Source organism: Hemicordylus capensis, chromosome 4 (assembly GCF_027244095.1).
Source record: "Hemicordylus capensis ecotype Gifberg chromosome 4, rHemCap1.1.pri, whole genome shotgun sequence".
Classification (NCBI taxonomy): domain Eukaryota; kingdom Metazoa; phylum Chordata; class Lepidosauria; order Squamata; family Cordylidae; genus Hemicordylus; species Hemicordylus capensis.
The window spans coordinates 291,216,330-291,236,454 of NC_069660.1; the positions used below are offsets into that span (position 1 = coordinate 291,216,330).

The following is a 20,125-nucleotide window of genomic DNA, read 5'->3' on the forward strand; positions in this document are numbered from 1 at the left end:
GTGGTGGGCCCGGCCACCGGGATGAGGCAGCAGCAGGCCAGGCCGGCCACTGGAATGAGGATGCAGTGGCAGGAGGGGATGGGCTGGCTTGAAAGCTGGTCAGAAACCAAGGGCAGGGGAGAAGCGGGCCGGGCGGGCCATCAGAGGCGCATATGCTCTGCGCCCAGCCCAGCTAGTTTATTCTAATCAGGGTTCTCTTTACAGATTTACTTTACATGCTACTTACCTATTGTGAGTTAAAGGGGATTACATTTATGTAATCCTTTATGTAAATGGAATTGATTCTTTTAATTTAGACATTTTACAACTGATAACTAGGCTGCCTCTTACATGCTGTAGCATAACCGATATATTTATGATGCTGGATAGGAAAAATAGTATAATGTACCAGCAGCACAGAGTTATTAATAACACTAAAATAATACAGTGTACCAGTGTCTAACATTAGGTTACTTTAGCATCTTCTTCTTTTTCAATTAGCCTTTATCTTGAAGTTGAAAGATCAGGCATTGTCTAAAGAAGGAAATAATTTAGTTATGTGATATTATTTATGGTATGTTATCTAGAATCACCATTTAATATTGATTGCAGGCCCAAGTAGTAATGATTCTTTTTTTAAGTTTGCTGATAGCGTGCAATAATCAAAAGGAATCTAAATCCCACACATCAATAGTTTGAGCTTTCAAATCCTTGTGGAATAAACTTTAGAAACTTAAATGAGCACGTGTAATTGATAATGAAAGAGAGTGACTGGCTGCCTACATATTATTCCAGCAGATTTTCTGCTTTCTCCTACTGAGATATATCAGATCTCTGGTGCTATTTGTTGGCAATCCTAATTGTTGTATGTGTTCATTCAAAATCTGAAATGTCTTTGTGTATACATCATGTAACGAGTGGTCACTGTCTTTTTACATTTTAATTTTCTTATGTTGGTGGTCTCTTGTCTTCTGTTTTGTTCCCCTTGCCCCAATTTCTCCATATTTTTTCTGTCATTTATTTCCTTGCTCTTTATTTTTCTTTAACTGTCAGTGGAATTATTGTCTTCCTGTTTCCATATTCAGGTAGTGTCAGTGGCTGAGTATCACCGCAGGATCGATGCTCTAAATAGTGAAGAACTACGCACACTCTGCAGACGTCTCAAGGTGCCCTCTTCAGTAGTTTAATCCTCCTCTTCCAGAGGCTAGAACATCCTTCTCTGTGGTGCCTTTGATCAGGACAAGTCCCATGTTTGATGGGTTTGTCTTGGCTACAATACTGAAAACTCAGCAGAAAATTCCTTCTTTTTGGATGTCTCTCTCCATGCAGTGGTATGGTTGAGTACTATGATGTGACAAGTGGGTTGTTTCTAGAGCTGAGCCAAATTACTGAGAGTTTCCATTTTTGTTTCCAAATTTTCATACTAGCAAATATTGCAAGCAAAGCACATGCTAGTGTAGAACAGTTCTCTTCCCCACTCTGCTTTTTGTCCAAATCCTGGAGTTGGAACTGTGCAAAGGGCCTTTTAAGGCTCTAGGGAACTATATAGTCCATGGGCTAGTCCATAGGACACAGCTCAGGGAAGCTGCTGGGGACAAGAGACCTGTGCAGTTCCAGGTGTTTGTATAACCAGAAGCTCCCCAACCCAGCTTAAGTTTATGTAGAGTTCCACTTGTATGTATACTCTTTGTAAGCCTACAATCTTCTGTCTGTGTGGCTATGGATAAGGCTTGGAGAAGAGCCAGGAGAGCTCTTGTAGCCTGGGGGAAAGCTTACAAAGGGTATAGAAATGGGTCTCTGCTACAGCTGTAGCTCAGTTGGGTCAGGAAACTTCCAGAGCACTGTCAAATGAGCTCCAAGTCCTTTGTTTCCAAGGCTTGAGAGCTTCTCGGAGCTGTGTGTTGTAAGCTAGCTTGGAGACTTCTCTGGAGGCTTAAAAAGCATCTTTTGCTGGTTTCTGCTTGCTTCTTTTTAGTGTCCAGGACTTGGACAAAAAATAGAGAAGTTTTAAATGGACAGTTGAAAGTACAGCAAAAAGCAGAAATGCTTTTGAACAGCAGAAGTAAAAATGAAATGTTAAAAGACTCATTTGGCTTGACTCTAGTTACTTCAAACAGAGGAATTTTCTGTTTATCTTTTGAAGCTTTGTACTCATTGCTGCTGTTTTTTCAGAGTGATGAGGACTTTATATTTCACAGCTTGAGGTGGCTGCTTGAATTAGTTAAAAGCGTTTCAGAAGAGAATGCAAAAGGGCCTGTTTTAGCTGCAAACTGTGGAGGTGTGGTTTAAAATAGAAATCCAAAACTTTGTCAAATTGCCTAAATTCATATCTAAAACTCATTTACAGACAGTGTCAAGGGTTCCCTACCCATGCCTGTATGAAGAAGGCAAGTATTTTTTTATTTTAATTGTTACCAGACTGGTACCCCATGTCTTGTCTTAAGTCAGATGAAAAGAACCAGGACTGGAAGTACAATGTCTGTTCCTTTTTAACTCCACTTTTTTAAAGCTTCTTGGGTAACTTCAGCCCTTTAAGCTGCTCTGCTTGGCTTAGCATTCTCACTAGATTCATTCTTTTCTCCTTTGGCATATGTACACATGAAGAATAGTTGTGTGCATTGTTGCTGAAAATAGATCTTTAAAACTGAATAAATATTTTCTAAAGTTTGAAGAAACAAACTGTTTTGAGTATTATTACAGAATGAATAATAAAAACTCTGATCCCAGAGCTTGGTGAAGTCCTTGAATATAAACATGGCTAATGACATTCAGTATGACTAAATCATTATAAATCAAAGTATTTTGTTACTTAGCTGAGTTATGGATTGAGCTTAACGGGTGTCTTTTTTCTTTTTTAAAACCCTTGTGACTCTGAGTAATGTCAACAGTTAACTACGTGTGAAAGAGAATGTTTTCATGGTGCTGCTAGGTTTGTTTAACCAAATAGCGAATGTTTCAAGTGGAGCTTTATTGCCATGTTTTCTGATGCCAAAATATGAGCTAAGAGCATTGATGACTTGAGAGAGGAAACAGCTTTGGACAATGGCTTGAGAGGGTTCAGTAATCCAAAAAGATAACTTTATTAACATTCTTGCTTTATTTAGCTGTGTATATAACTAGCAGGCAACCTTGGATTTCTAGTTAGGAAAATAGATTAGTTAGTAAAAATGACTGGTCACTAAAGTCTCTGCTTGTCAAAGACATTATTTGCTAAATGGGAGTGTGCATACTGAATTGCTTGTACTTGTGGAAATTTGTATTGAAATTGTAAAATGGGTACAGTAGTGGGACAACCTTGAACGATTTTTGTAAATTTATTTATTTATTTATTTATTTTTGCATTTTTATACCGCCTTTCGTTAAAATATAGCCCCAAGGCGGTTTACAAAAGTTAAAAACATACAATGATGAAAATGCATGCATAGCATTTTTCAATAGGTAGTAGGAAGGTTGGTGAGCTTGATAAAAGAAACAATTGCTGTGCAACCTTAACCTCACTTGAGGAACCAGGGAATTATCTGCTCCTGTCTGGACTGTGGTGAAGCATTTTGACAATCACAGTAAACTGTGCTTAAGACTAGCTAGGGTTTCATTTTAACCAGGGTTTGAAGCTGATTAGCAAACCCTTCACCATGGTTTACCATTGCCATCTCCCATGCAGTATGAGATGATGCCTTTCAGCATCCTCCTATATAGCTGCTGCCTGATATAGTCTGGGAAACATACCTGCAGGGATTCGAACCAGCAACCTCTGGCTTGCTAGTGAAGTCACTTCCCCGCTGCACCATTAGGTTACTTGTAGGTAGTGTAGGGGCAATTATTTGAGTGAGTGCTTGCAAAAGTAGAAGCAGTGAATGAATACAGAAAAGATTGGGGGCGGGGGAAACATGAGATAGAGAGGAGCATCAATGGTTAGGAGAGAAGAGTTCAAGAAAGTTCACTATTAATTATGACCACTTCAAGCCATTTGGTGGCTTGTATAAAGTGCTTTGTTACAAGTATTTGCAACCATTATGTAATTACACTGGGGTGTGTGTGTGTGTGTGTGTGTGTGTGTGTGTGTGTGTGTGTGTGTGTTTTAATGGTAACTTTAAAATTTGCAGTTACCTTAATGAAGTGTAGTAAAGAATCAGTCCAGCCTATTATGCTTAGGATGCAACTTTTTTCAAAAGGTAGTCGTCTTACCTTTTCGACAGATTTCACCATCTGTCAAAAAGCGTACTTTGAAACAGTTTATTTAGCAAACAGAATACATAGCATTTGTTGCTAGTTATTGGAAACTATGGTAGCCACTCAAAGGATGGCTTGCAAATAGCATAAGGCATTGCAGTTCAAAAGAAAGTTGATGTTTTTAGCTTCATTGAATTTAGTCAGTTGCTGAGGGCCGAACAACATGTCGCCAACAAACAGCAGTAACATGGCGGGGTAGGTGATGATACCAAGCAGAGAAATGGTGGGCAGCTGGGGGCTGCTTTCCCTTCTTGCCCCAGACGCTTTTCTTCTAAAATCCTTCACGTCCCTTTTTCTAGCTGGAACTAAAGGGGGTGGCGGTGATAAAAAGGATGGTTTGGGGTGATAGCAAGCAGAGGAAGGGCTCAGCATTTCTCTTCTCCACTTCTCATTAGTTTTCTATTTGCTTCCCCCTCTCTCTCTGCTTGAAATACCCTCCCAGGCTACCACTTTACAACTGTATGGCAGAGCCGCATGTTTTCATTCATGGCTCTGTCCTGAAGGACACAGGTGGTTACAGATGTCTCAGACAGTAAGATGAGATTGTGGTGGGGGGCGGGGATGCTGGAGGTAGTGGGAGTGGAAAGTGCTAAAAGGGAGATCATTCACATGAAGTATGGGGGTAAGACATATTTATCATTTATATCATTGATAAGGGATATCTGTTTGCATTACAAAAGCAGGGGGAGGTGAACTCACTCCTTGTAGTTAAAATACACTGAGGCTCTTCACAGGAGCAGTATGAAGAGCCTAAAGTGGGGGGGGGGGGGGTTGACCTGCTCTCCCACAGACGATTGCTCAGTCACCCCTGGGCGGCTGGATCGGCCTGCCCAGCTGATTACTGGCTCCATCATGGAGCTGGTGAGAGCAGCGGGGTTTGGGGGCCTCCTGGCCCACGGAAGTCCCTGAAAGCACTGCGGAAGTGTGTGGTGCCTTCTGGGGAGCCTCCCGATGCCAGGAGTCTTGTTGTTGTCACCCCGTCGGGGGGCTGCTCGTGAGTCAGTGTGGGGCGAAGCCGTGCCACAGTGACATACGATCACTTAACCTGCTTTTTGGGTGCCCTTGTGCTGAAAACCTGAGTTGAGAGGTGGGCTACCCAGGAGGGTTTGCCGCCAGGAGCCACGCGGCTCCCTTTGGTTCTCATGCGTGGCTAAAATTGGGCTGGGCTTCTTTTGCCTGATTTTACCCACACATGAGAATAGCCTCACTGTGAGTCCTAATCTTTAGATAAGTTTGTATGCACCCTTTATTTGGAAATTCATAGCAAGCTCTAGTACTATCAATATATTGTATAGATTATGTTCTCCTCTCTTATTGGCAGGCAGGTAGGTAGGTAGATTGATAGATTATTTCAAGATTGATATCCCCCCTGCTGTGAATATTTCTCCCAGCTAGACTTCTTTGAATATCCCACTTCCTGTGACAGGGACATCATCCCTGGCTATTGGCCACTGTGGCTATGAATGATGGGAGTTCTAGTCAAAGAACAGTTGGAGGATCAAAATTGTTCAGCTCTGGGGTAGAGTGACCTTCAAATCCCTTCTCAGCTTTGAAGCTCATTGGCTAACCTTGGGTCAGTCACTCAGCCAAACTGTCCTCTCAGAGTTCTTGTGAGGGGGAATGGGGAACAATTATGTATGCTGCAAGATAAAAATTTATACGTGTATAAATAAACAAGAATATAACACATATTGTTTTAACAAGTGTGTTGAACTTTTTCTGATATGTTGAACAGTATGTTGCATGCTAATTGAATGTTCTCATTCTCTGCAGATAACCACAAGGGAAGACATACATTCAAAGCAGGGAACAACCATCAAGACCGAACTGGAGCCTGAGGCGTTTCGGCCAAATCTTAGCGATCCCAGTGAATTGCTACAACTGGAACAAATTGAAAAGGTATCAAATAGGAAATGTACACCTTTACTTGTAATACTATAGTGAAATGTTTTTCCACTACATTAAACATTACTGCAGAAAACTGAACTGTAGCTGTAACTGAACTGTAAATACTATACACATATTCCTGAAGTTGCTGGTATAAGTAAGTGAGTAATGAGCAATTAAGCGTAAAGAGTTTGCCCAGATGGTCACTTATTGTGAAGTAGTCAACCTGCTGACTCTGAATTGCTTCTGGTATGATTCAAATGGAGATAGATAGTTCCAAACACAAGAATTTTTCTTGCTGTGTGCTGCTTGTAACTGAATTTTCTTTCGTATGGCTAACCCACACAAGAATAAGGTGCTTAGCCCTGAAGAATCACAGAAATAACTTGCTTTCTTTACCTTCTGTTGTTCTGTGATTAAGGGATTCTTTTTCACTTTAAAAAAGTTTACAATATCCAGTGCTTTAGCCTACCACCTACATATATATGATTCACATTTGTGTTCAAAGTTATAATACAAGAGAGGTAGACTGATATATCTGGATTTTGATTTTTTAAATGGAAATTTAAAATCATTAGTTTGAATTGTCCCTTTGATTTAATCTTTGCTTCAGGGTTAGGGTTAGATATTTTAATTAATACTTAAATTTCAAGAGCCTAGTAGTACTCTGTGAAGAACTTAAGACATAAATACAGCTGCCTTTATATTTCAGTTCCCTCTGGTAAACTTGTAATGTATTCTCAGTAACTTGGGAAGTAGGGATATGCTGTTACGGGTTGCTGTTAAAGTAAAAGCAAATCTATAAAAGTGGGCAGCATTCACTGAATCAGTCTGCCATGCAGAAATACTTGCTTAGAGTAGTAGCTTCAGCCCACATAGCTAGACAAGTACACTGACTTTGTTGAATGTATGCTGGGTTGTAGTTGGAATGTTGCTGCTATACTAAAATACATAAAACTCATTCAGTTTTGGTGTTGGAGCAGGATCTATACGTTTGGGAGTTCCATTCATCTAGGACTCAAGCAAGTTATCTCCAGAGTTTAGGCCAATCCTAAATCGATCCATTTTGGTCTGCCCTAAGACATTCTCCACCACCCCTTTTCTTCCCATATTTACTTTAGGTGGAGGGGGAGCTCCAGGGCCCCATTGTGGTAGCATTGCACCTGCTAGCTGAACAATGAGGCACTTCTTAAAGTGGTGACTCTCTTATACTTAAAAGGGGATTAGCAACCATCTCTAATCACTCAGCCTAACATCCTTTCCATTAGCTATTGGTGATGTTTCCTTTCATTTCTTTTTAGATTGTAGGCTCCTTTGGGAGAGGGAACCATCATTTCATTCCTTTCATTATATAAATAATTTTGAAAACTTTATGTTGAAAATAAGTATATTAGTAGGTTTCTAGAGTATTTAAGCAGGGTTTAGAACCTGCTGCCATAAATATGCAGAAGAGCAATATATGTCCCATTTTCCAGCATCTCTAGATGCTGCCGCACATGGATGTGGTAGTTTCCAGTTCCTCATGGCACTTACTATGAGCCCATTCTGCTGCCATGTCCCAGTAAGTACAGTGGTCCCTCGACTTACGAAGTTAATCCGTTCCGAATGCACGTTCGTAGGTCGAAAATTTCATAAGTCGAAAAGCGCACCCACGGAGGTCTGAAAAAATTCGTAAGTCGAGTAAGCCGCATCTAAAAATTCGTAAGTCGAGGAAACCGCATCTAAACCGCCAACGGTTTCCGTTCGTAGCTCGAAAAATTCGTAAGCGTGCGGCCATTTTTGTCGTTCGTAAGTCGAAAACATCGGATGTCAAGTAGTTCGTAAGTCGAGGGTCCACTGTAAGGGGAAGCAGGGAGGGGAAATGGGGAAGTCTCATGTCTTGGTAGGGCAATAGAGTTCTGAATCCCACTAACCCTGTTTGGAGAGCAAATTATTTTGATCTCCAAACATCTGGAGGACGTTGCAAATTAATGTACCATCTGAATTGTTTCTGCTATGAACTGGATGAGTGGGGTCCATTTTATATAATAATTTGGAACTTTGCTAGAAGCCTAATGCTTCAATCTTAAATATATTTGCTTAAGAGCAAATCCAAACAATTTCAGTGGTACTTAAAACCTGGAAGGTAACTTAAAAACAAGTTAGTCCCATTTTTGTTCTGTTGAAAGTAAATGGCTTTAGAGCCGTCAGGCGACCTAATCTTGAAGTAAAGGATTGCAGAAGTTCAGAAAGGAGGAAAGGCTTGTTCTTGTGTGTGTGAATCAAGCCCTCATTCCTGACTAGCTTGTGTATTTACTACCTTCATTTATGTATCGTTAGCTCACAAAACATCTTCCACCTCGAACGATTGGGTATCCATGGACTCTTGTCTACAGTACTGCAAAGCATGGCATGAGCTTGAAGACTCTGTACAGAACCATGATGGGGCTGGATACTCCAGTGCTAATGGTTATTAAAGACAGTGATGGGCAGGTATGGAAATTACGATCACCACCATCCTCTTCTCCTCCTCTCCCCTCCCCAAACAAACCCAAATGTTTAAGACAGCTGGACCTCGCCATTTTAGAGTGTGACTATATGTTGTTTTTCTAACATGTATGTCTGGTTCAACTGCTGAGAATTTTGAAGCTCCCCTGAGATAGGCTGAAGGCAATTTTTAGACGTACACAAGGAAGCTGGAGCCACTGGCCACCTTTCTCTAGCAATTAATTGTCCCTGCTCCTTCCCCCATAGCCCAAGGGACAAACTGCAGAGATTAAACAATGGAGAAATGCTAAAGGATTGATAAGCAGAGATAAACACTAGTGGGATGTGAGTGAGAGGTAGTCAGCAGTTCCTAGTTCCCTGAGTGATTACCTTAAATTCCCTCTAACCATTGTGTACCTGTCTCTGGTTGGCACTTGGAATTCTCAGCAACCAGAGCCTGGATTTCACGTGACTGCTTTTGACATAATCCATGTAAGATGTAAACTGGCTCTTGGTATTGGTCTCTGTTTGATTTATAACAGCAACAAAACCCAAAACCTGTGACACCCTAGAGCCTGACAGTTTTTGGTGGCATGAATGTTTCATAAATTCATCAAATATATCTGATGAAATAAGCTTTTCTCTACAAAATTCACACCGCAGTAAATTTGCCAGTATTTAGGGTGCCTTGTTAGAAAAACCACCAAGGGCAATAGTGAGAGCCTTGCTATATGTTCCACCTGCTATAGTTTTTAAATTGCCACAGTAGGCTGGTTCAAATGACATTGGGGGGGGGGGGTGTTGGAGGCCAGGCAAGCTCCTAGCCAGTCCTTAGCACGTGAGACTCCGTGTGGGTCTACACACTCAGCAAACAATGGCTGCTGAGGGCTTAGGCAATGAAACCAGAAGCTGCAAGCCCCACTCCTCCATGAAAGTCCTCCAAGGGCACATATACCTTCCCAGCATGCTTTGCACTGCCAGCAGACTAGAAGAGCATCATGACATCAGCCGATGCCTTCCCACTGGCCATGAAAGAGCCGGAGGCACACACAGCCCTTCCAAAGCTGTTCCAGCTTCAGGATCATACAAGTGTGCTTTGTACGGTAGTATGTCCATTGACGGTGGCCACTGTCTGTACAGCTGTAGGGGGAAACAGCTGTGCTCTGTGTTGGCTGCATCTACATTTTCTTTCTATTCCGCAGCCCCTTCTTTCCCCACACCTCAATGCAAGATGCAAAAGATGTACAGGCTGAGAGCAGTCCAAACATGCCACTGGTGTTGCCAAGTTGTAACCCAGAGATCCACACTGTAACATCTTAACACTTTCTGATGCTGCAGGAGATGAGGCAGCTGTTCCTCCCTGGTTGTTACCTTGCTGTCCCTCCCTGCTGTGCACTGTGACTGGGGGTGGGGCCGGGAGGGAGATAATGCATAAATAGCATTTGGCAGGGCCACAGAAACTATCTATTTGTATGTCTACAGCATGGTGGTGTGGCAGCTGTGCATTTCTGGCTTTAAGGCAGAAATTGAGGAAGGAGCTGCATGATGTTACTACTGAAGAATGGGAGCAAAGAAGCCATGGGGTAAAGTTGCAGAGCAAGGGTTGGCAATATTATTTTAGATTACTTTCAGAGAGATAATTTGCTCAACAGTAGTGCGGTATGAGTGCAAAGCATGCTGAATCAGCCTGCAACCACAAGCCAGACAGATCATGCTGGTTCCTATTCTGATGAATGCAAATCCAAATAGGCCAACAGGATCAGCACAGGCATCAATGGTACTATGTTGTTGAGCAGGTTAGGGGAAGCGGGGGTGGAGTGACTGTGGTCCATAAGAATAACATCTCCCTTACCAGGTTCCCTTTTAGATAGTTGGCTTATACTGAATGTGTGTACCTTAGGCTGGGGTCTCAGGATAGATTGGGGATTATGTTGGTGTACCACCCACCCCGCTACCTAACAACTCTCTAACTGAGCTGACAGAACTCGTTATTGAGTAGGTCTTGGAGTCACCCAGGCTTTTGATACTGAGTGGTTTCAGTGTCCACTTTGGGTCTGGTTTGTCTGGTGCTGTTCAGAAGTTCATATAAGCCATGACAACTATGGGCCTTTCCCAGTTAGTCCTAGGATCTACACATGTTGCTAGTCACACACTGGATTTGATCTTCTGCTTGGATCAGGCAGGTGTTTCATGGGTGGGTTCTCCTGTGGTCTGCCATATCATGGATAGACCACTTCCTGGTTAAGTTTACTTTAACAGTCACTTCTGACCCCTGCAGGGGAGGTGGACCTATTAGAATGGTCCACCCAAGAAGGCTGTTGGATCCAGTAGGATTCCAAAGGGCCTTAGAGGGTTTTGGAGTCTGTTCTGCCAGTGATTCTGTTGATGCCCTGGTGGATACTTGGAACAGAGAACTTACCAGGACAGTAGACATGATGGAATCCTCTCCGACCCACTTCAAAATTAGCTCCATGGTATATGTAAGAGCTATGGGAGCTGAAGCGGCAGGATAGATGACTGGAGCACAAATGGAGGAGGACTAATCTTGAATTCAATACGACATAGCAGAAAGCCCCTCTGAAGGCCTATGCTGTGGTGATATGTGCAGCAAGGAAGCAATTTTATTCTGCATCTATTGCATCTGCAAGTTCTCACCCAGCAAAGCTGTTCTGGATTGTTATGGGTTTAACTCAAACCCCTTCTGTTTCAAATCTGTTTCCAGAAACAATGTCTCACTATGACACATTCAGTGAGTGAATTTGAGATAAAATCTCTCTCGTTCAGACTGATCTGGACTCCAGTATTTCTGAAGGGCCAGTTAGGGAGGTAACAATCCCTCTTCCGAGACTAGATTGGATCAGTCTCAGTCTGTGATTCCTGAGGATGTGGACAAACTGCTTGGAGCGATACAGCCTACCACCTGTTCTTTGGATCCTTGCCCAACATGGCTGATTTCATCTTGCAGGGAGGTTGTTGGAGCTGGCCTAGTTGATAACATTAATAACTCACTGAGGGAGGACAGGATGCCATTTTGTTTGAAGGAGGCAGTGCTTAGACCCCTTCTCAAGAAGCCCACTCTGGATCCCCTGGTGATGGATAATTATAGGCCAGTCTCCAATCTCCCATGGTTGGGTAAGATGATTGAGAGTGTTGTGGCTGACCAGCTCCAAGTGGTCTTGTTGGAAACCTGTGACCCATTTCAAACTGGCTTTAGGGCAGGCTATGGGCTTGAGATGGCCTTGGTCAACCTGATAGATGACCTTCGTCAGGGAATTGACAGAGGAAGTGTGACTCTGCTGAGTCTTTTGGCTCTCTCAGCAGCTTCTGATACCATCGACCATAGTATCCTTCTGGATCACCTGAGGGATTTGGGGATGGCACTGTTTTACAGTGGTTCCACTCCTATGCCTCCGGTAGATTTCAGACGGTGGTGCTTGGTGATAGTAGCTCCCATTTTGAAGAGCAACTATATGGAGTCCCTCAGTGCTCCATATAAAAAAGCATGTCACCAACGCTTTTTAACATATACATGAAACCACTGGGTGAGGTCATCAGGAGATTTGGTGGTGGATGTTATCCTTAGCTAAGCAGGGTCCGCCCTGGTTGCATTTGAATGGGAGACCACATGTGAGCACTGTAAGATATTCTCCTCAGGGGATGGAGCCGTTCTGGGAAGAGCCAACGGTTTCAAGTTCCCTCCCTGGCATCTCCAAGATAGGACTGAGAGAGATTCCTGCCTGCAACCTTGGAGAAGCTGCTTCCAGTCTGTGTAGACAATACTGAGCTAGATAGACCAGTGGTCTGACTCAGTATATGGCAGCTTCCTATGTTCCTAATAAGCTGATGACACCCAAATCTATTTCTCCTTGTCATCAGGAAATGGTGCTAGCCCCTTAAATGCCTGCCTACAGGCAGTAATATGATGGGTGAGGGATAATAAACTGAAGCTGAATTCAAGCAAGACAGAGGTGCTCATTGTTGGGGGCTGTAATCTGCAAGACAGGATAGAACTTCCTGTTCTGAACAAGGTTACACTCTCCTTGAAAGAACAGGTTTGTAACTTGGGGTTGCTCTTGGACCCGGGTCTTGCGCTGGTGCCTCAGATTGAGGCTGTGGCCAGGAGCACTCTTTACCAACTCCTATTGATTTGGAAACTCTGCCTGTTCCTTGAGGAGAATGACCTGAAAACAGTGGTACACCAGCTGGTAACCTCCAAATTGGACTACTGCAACACTACTGCGACGACTGAATATTTGTATACCACTTTATGTAAGGCTGGCTTTGTATGTAGTTCGGAAATTTCAGTTAGTTTAAAATGCGGCAGCCAGATTGGTCTCTGGGATATCCTGGAGAGACCACATTATGCTTGTTCTTAAACAGTTGCGCTGACTGCCAATACGTTTCCGGACAAAGTGCTGGTTATTACCTTTAAAGCCGTGAATGGCTTAGGTCTGGTTTACCTGGGAGAGTGCCTTTCTCTACAAGATCCACACCACTCATTGAGATCATCAAGAGGGATCTGACTTGGGATGCAACCTGTTCATCTGCTGCCGACTTGGGATAGGGCCTTCTTAGTTGTTGCCCCTAGGTTGTGGAACATGCTCCCTGTGGATATGAGAGGATTATCTTCGTTGGAGGCCTTCAGGAGAGCCTTAAAGACACATCGTTTTAGCCTGGCTTTTAATGACATCTAGCTTTAATTTTAATCTGCTTTAGATGATGATGATGATGATGATGATGTATTTTTTTATTTTGGTGTAAATTAGCCTGATCCACTTTAGGAACGCTCAGATAATAAATAAATAAATAAATAAATACCAGTTGTAGGGGAGCGGCAGCAGGAGAGAGGGCATGGCCTCACCTCCTGCCTGTGGGATCCCCAGATGCATCTGGTGGGCCACTGTGTGAAACAGGGTGCTGGACTAGATGGGCTTTGGGGCCTGATCCAGCAGGGCTGGTCTTATGTTCTTAATCTGATTGTATTCATGGGGTAAAACACTGAAGCTATTCCCACGATCAGTAGAAAGCGGGCTAAGTGAGCCTAGCCCGCTTTCTACTGCTCATGGGAACCACCAGGCTCACAGGCGAGCCCGGTGGTTCCAAGACAACTAGCCTGCCTAATTCCCTTTCCTCTTAAATGAGATTAATGGAGCTAGTGCTCCATTAACCTCTTTTTTCCCCCTCATGGGCCACCGCAGCACATGGCGACACATGCGTAGATCCCTGACCAGGAGGCTGCAGCCAGCCTCCTGGTTTCAGGGGTCTCTTCAGAATGCCCCATGTGCTTGTGCGGAGCATCCTGGAACTTCCCCCAATCCCCATGGCCCCCACCGGCTCCATGACACAGTTGGCAAATACAGCTGTCCAGGGTTTCAGGCAAGATCATCTGTGTGGAGAGCGAGCTAAGCCCACTCTTTCCACAGACCCACCAGAAGCTCTTCTCACTGATTGTGAGAAGAGCTTCACTGAGTGAGCTCACACTGAGAGAGGACGTGTGGATCAGAATTCCGGTATGCTGGGCACAAATACATTGAGAATGGAAATGCCATGAGCACCAGATCATTTTTATTCTCTTTTTCTAGATTTTTGGTGCACTAGCTTCGGAGCCCTTTAAAGTGAGTGATGGTTTTTATGGCACTGGAGAAACCTTCCTCTTTACTTTCTGTCCAGATTTTGAGGTAAGAACTTAAAACGAGGCTTGATAAAATTTTGTATCACAACTATTCATGAATGTGACGCTTTTAAATTGATGGTGAATATTTTAATTTCCCAGGTGGGATAAAAGCAGCTGCATTTTATTTTGTTTGGGGTTTTTTGTTTTGCTGCTAAAGTCTCCTGTATTTCTTTTATTTTTCATTTTGATTGTAATGTTTAATGAATGCTTTCTTGTATTTGTCCATTGATTAGAGCAGGGATGGGGAACCTTGGCACTCCAGCTGTTTTTGGACTACAACTCCCATAATCCCCAGCCACAGAGGCCAATAGCTAGGGATTATGGGAATTGTAGGCCAACATCTGCAGGAGTGCCAAGCTTCCCCATCCCTGGATTAGAGGATCCAACGAGGGTGTTATGGAGCAGAAGCAGCCACACAAACCACATGTACCAAGAAGACACGCTAAATTTTATTCCTACTAGTCTTCAAAGCAGAAATAACTGATGTTGCTTCACTTAAATTTTGGCTGTAACTTCACTTTAACTGTGTTTTGTTTTTGTATTAGATCTTCAAGTGGACTGGAGACAATATGTTCTTTATTAAAGGAGATATGGATGCCCTAGCCTTTGGTGGTGGAGGGTGAGGAATAAATATATTTCTTCTTCTTGCTATGAATTGATAGATGAATCTCCAACACATAAATGATTTTTTCTTAATGATCTAACTTCATAACTATAATACCTGAAGGAATTAGTCAGTCGGTCATTATAAATACAGCTTTAAAAGCATGGCTTATATACTCTTTTTGAAATGGTGTTCCCCAATACAGGTGGACCTTGTTACCCATGGTCCCGACATCCATGGTTCTGAGTACCACCATCATGCACTTTAACACCCCACCTTGGTATACATGGTAAATAAAAAGGTTTAAAACCATGTATCCATGGTTCCAAGGTAGTTTCCAGCCACCATTTTGTAGCGCACAGCCATTTTGTTGCTCTTCTTGTGGAGAAAATAATCCCACCCACCCCCACAATTTTTCACGGGGAAATGGCAAAATTGATGCTTTGCGGGGAAGGCACTGCTGGCCACTTTCTTTTCTTCAGCCCCCCCCCCCTTCCCATTAACTTATTATTCGCTGCTTCACCTAAGAATGGAACCCCCACGGATGAGGTCCATCTGTATTTTTCCCTTTGCTTTGCTTTGCTTTGCTTCCAAACACTTTGGGCAAGTGTTTTATGCCCTAACCTAATGTTTCCAAATGTATTTTGATGGTCAGATCTAAGGACTGCTGTTTTGCTGTATTGATTATTTATGTTGGAGTGGGGGTTTTTTAATGACAAATTTCAAACAAGTACAGCTTCCTGCGGAATTCTCCACCCTGCTACAACCTCTCTAGCAGTCAGTTTGAATAGAAGCATTTCTTTTGTGTGAACAAAATGTCCAAGGACAGGAATAAAAGTTGAGGGGTGGGGGTGGGAGATGGGATGGGGAAGTGGTAGTTCCATCTAAGGCCCAACAGTTGTCAAAATAATGCCATGTGTCTTTTACTTGTTTCTAGTTAATCTCTTCTAAAATACTCATTAACTGCAGTCCACCCGCAAGTCTGAACACTTCTCTCACCCACACATCCTTAGCCTTCCACAGCATACCTCTTCTCAAGTTCCCAGTCTGTAGGTCTCTACAGAGAACCATTTAGCACGGGGTAACTTAGCACTGTGTGCATATAGTGTGAAGAAGGGAAGGCACTTTGGGAGGGTGCCTGTTGGAATGTCCTCCCAGTGTGTGCCTTGATAGCATATGTGGACTGTCCATCTGAATGACCCCTACGTGTGCACTCCTTTCATTCAGGTGAACAGCCCCCACCCACTATCAAAGGTTGCACTGAGAGGAGGTCCTGAGAGGTGTGCTCTTCACATGTCCCTCCTTCACATATGCTGCCACTGGTATCACACACACACACACACACATTCTCTCTCTCCTGAAGCGTACCACTTGCTGAACATTGCCAGTATTCACCCTTGTTTCTTGGTCTGTGTTTGGATGTCTCCCCTCATCCCTTTGGATTGGGCCAGTGGCTCAGATCCTGTGCTCAGAGGTTCACATACTATGTCCCTATTTCCACTCCCCACACCCAGCCCCAATCTGTGAGGCAAAGTGTACAGTTAAATTGGAGGTTCTACAGTGGTTTGAAAGCAGGATTTGCTTATACCTTAGCAAGCCCAGACTACTTCGAGTAATTGCAGATTTGGCAGTTCACTTCTCATGAAGGAAATGGAGAAGGGCGTAAGGGGTGGAGGGGAGTGAGCATAAGCCCCTGCTTCTTTCCATAATGTATCAAGATTCCTGGATTTCTTGGTTGCTCTTTCTAGATCACTCTTCCTTAAGTCTCCTAGGAGTCCTGCAAGACATAATTTTTCTCCCTGTTTGATTCCCCCCTTTGTCTTGATGCAGAGCTGGTGTAGCATCGTGGATAGGAGACTGAGCTACAAACTGAACAACTTTCTGATTCAGAGTTCACTTTTGCCATGAACTCTTTAGGTAGCCATAGGCAAGCCAGTATTCTGCAGCCTCAGCCTCCCATCAGTAATAGATTGATAATGATAGCCCAGAGAGGCACATACCAGGCACTATAAAAATATGATAAGCAAATGATTGGTCAGAATCATACAGTTCTTGTAAAGATTGTAATAAGATAATGTTTATCAAGTACATTGGACACTCAAAAAGTATTATGTAAGTGCTGTTGTATATGTGGTCATTCATGCTCAGGGTTTCAGCTTCCATTTTTACACACATAATTTCCAAATCTTCTTCTTCCCTTGAAACCCATCTTCTGTCCTCTAAATGTTCCCTTCCAGTGCATCCTCCTCAGTGTTTAATTGTCAGCTGAACACAGGGAGGACTGAGCTTTTTTTCATTCTGTTTTCCTTTGAATGGGAAACGTCTTAGGCAGGGCTCATGTTCTGTTGAGTATGTCCAGCACACTACTGGTGCCAAATAAGTTGCTATGGATTACTTTTGTTAGTTAAAACATTTTAAATCCAAGTATAAGCAAACTCTTTCTGCTGAATCTCCATTCACCCTTTAGAGAGAACAGATTCATAGCAAGGGAAAACATTGCTAACTAAAGATTCTTATTTTAAATGTATCTACAAGTGATTGCAGGAATGTCTATATTTCTTTGCAGTTCTGCGATGAATGCAAGGGATTGGGATGGGGGTGGGGGCAGCTTCCTAACCTACAGAAAACTAATTCTTTGTGCATATTGCAGGGGTGAATTTGCGCTGTGGCTTGATGGAGATCTCTACCATGGAAGAAGTCATTCTTGTAAGACATTTGGGAATCACACTCTTTCTAAGAAAGAAGACTTCATTATACAAGACATTGAAATTTGGGGCTTTGAATAAATATAAACTGCGATTACAAAAGGTTGTCCCAAACCTGACATGGATCAGTGCAGCTCAAAAAGCCCTCGAAGCAATATAATGCAGCTTTGTTGTTTGCAATGCCTTTCAAAACTCTCTGCATGGCCATCTAAATACCTTTACATAAAACAGTGTGGGAGTGAGAGATGTCGGTGTTAGATTCTTTTCATCAGCCTCTTCTATTTGGTTATATTTGGTGAGAGGTGTAGCCCTCACAAATCATAATTGAATATTTTATCGAGGAGGCAGCTTTCAGTTGTCATGTCTGTTTTTTCTTTCCACTCTTTCAAAGCCCTCTTGTAGTGCTCTGGGTCTGCCTCATTGAGACACAGTCAATATCTAAATTAAATCAAACCCTAATGCTGCATGTCCCCATAGGCCTAAATAAGAGGAACAGAGAGTCAGGGTTCATTGGCAAGTGACTGGTATGGGCCATTGGTAAGAGCAATCAAACAGTGCCACTTAGTACACAAATGTGTTCATCCACATTCAGCAGTGCCACTTCCTTTGTTCATATGTAGAGAGTTTGTCTGTTGCATTTTACAGTTAAAACTTGGCTGCCCTATTGATTGTATTGAAGTATTTTGCACATGCTGTTAATGATCTGCAGGCTTGAGACAAAAACCGGGCAAGGACAGAGCTACGTAGTGAAAATGTATAAAATAGCAATGGAATGTCAGTTGAACAAAGCAAGCATAATGCAGTGGATAACTTGTAGCTATAGCAGGGCATTATATGTACAGTACTAAGACTATGAAACAGATGCATTTTCCCCCAAACAGCATAAAGTGTCAGATATATATACTGTTTTATAGTTCTTCTGTTGTAGCCTTGTAGCATATCCTCTCTGAAAATTACTTCTATCCAAAAGAGAAGAATAATACAATTTTAGTGTTCTTTTTTCCCCTCTTTTGAGTGGATATATGTTGTAAACTGCAGTTAGAACCAGCTCTGATGCAATGGAGTAATGTACTCTAGGTAGACATTGTAACTCAGTAGACTTGTTATATGCAAACTTACTGTTCTGTGACCTCAAGACAAAAAAAAAAGGCTATAATACAGTAAATCAGTAGCTCTTGTCCACTTTTGTAAGAAAACTGAAAGCCATTGTGGCAATAATCACTCTACAGTTTGTTTCAAAGCTTATATTCTATGTATGCAAAAAAAAAGAAAAAGAAAAAATGCTGTTAAGTGTGACAGTGAATAACTTTGTGCTGAAATCTCAGCTATTCCAGATGAACATTGTATATATTATCTTGTAAATTAATGTTTAAAAGTAGTTTTGTTAATTTAGAGAGAAAAGTGTTGATTGACGGGTTGCTTCTAGCACTTTAAATTATTCTAGAAATGGAATAAACAGCCAAATCGTTTGTCTTAAATAATTAGCTATAGTTGTATAGTACGTCGCTAATATCCAGTTCTTTCAGGAGTTTGAATACTTACCGAAAGGATGCTTACTGCTGTGGTAATGGGAAAGGGGCAGATGTTCTATATCTCGCTATACTACGTTCATGCTCGATCTAAAAATATAGGGCATCGTTTTCCGTCTCAGTGTATAGCTATTTACTGTATAGCTGTTAGAACTTAGTACAGTATATGTAGATTCAATGTTTACAAACAAAAACAAATTGTAAATAAATTTAAAATGGCTTTTTCTCCCCTTTGGTCTTCCACAGCAGTATTATTGTCTTTGTGGGCTTAAGACTAACTATAAACAATCCTGTAATGGATTTTAAGTACTATAAGGTCATAGTGATATATAGCAAATAAATCTAAATACATGGAACATCAAACTCGAGTTGGCTTTATTTAGATGCACAAGTCATTCCTGAATGAGGGCATACTTTATCTCTGTAGTGCTATTTGTGCTGCTTAATCTGTGTGGTAGTATGGGATTTTAAAATATGTAAACATTGTCTTCATTTTCTGAGAACTGCCATTCCTGTTATCAACTAGTATAGCAAGTGGATTGCATACTAGATCCTGGTTCTAAATCCTATCTAGCCAAAGATCCACTAGTTGGCCTAGGGCAGGTCTAATACAAAGGCAAAATGGAAGTAATAGGTGTGTCTCCCCCTCTCCTTGTGAACATCATTTGATTCTTTCATAAACTTCTCCCTTACTGTTAACTGTTAACTTGGGATATTACAAGTATTGGATTCCTTCATTTGAAGGTGAAGCTATGATTGACGAAGTTAGCTCCCCTGCTAACTTGGCAAAGAGGCACCTTTTAACGTGATGATTCTCTTTATTTAGCAGGGGGAGAGTAACTGGCCCTATCTACCCCCAGCACAGTACTACCAGTGACTGTTGCTGATGTCCATCTTATGTTTCTTTTTAGATTGTGAGCCCTTTGGTGACAGGGATCCATCCATCTTATTTATTTATGATTTCTCTGTGTAAACCGCCCTGAGCCATTTTTGGAAGGGTGGTATAGAAATCAATTTTTTATTATTATTTCTTGTTTACACAGACAGGTGT

General features: G+C 42.2%; 1 protein-coding gene across 5 annotated transcripts in view; it reads left to right on the forward strand.

The window, feature by feature from the left end:
• Positions 1-19,437, forward strand: part of OXR1 (oxidation resistance 1) — a 377,112-nt gene extending 357,675 nt beyond the window's left edge. For 3 of the 5 annotated variants that reach the window (XM_053243631.1, XM_053243634.1, XM_053243633.1), the window contains 5 exons: positions 5,983-6,108; positions 8,416-8,568; positions 14,145-14,240; positions 14,782-14,855; positions 17,491-19,437. In XM_053243631.1, the coding sequence (XP_053099606.1) occupies positions 5,983-6,108; positions 8,416-8,568; positions 14,145-14,240; positions 14,782-14,855; positions 17,491-17,626 (585 nt within the window). In that variant the 3' untranslated portion in view covers positions 17,627-19,437. Of the gene's footprint in view, positions 1-1,064; positions 1,146-5,982; positions 6,109-8,415; positions 8,569-14,144; positions 14,241-14,781; positions 14,856-17,490 lie in introns of all 5 variants that reach the window. The other 2 variants (XM_053243630.1, XM_053243632.1) reach the window with 1 other exon arrangement.
• Positions 19,438-20,125: the final 688 nt, after the last annotated feature.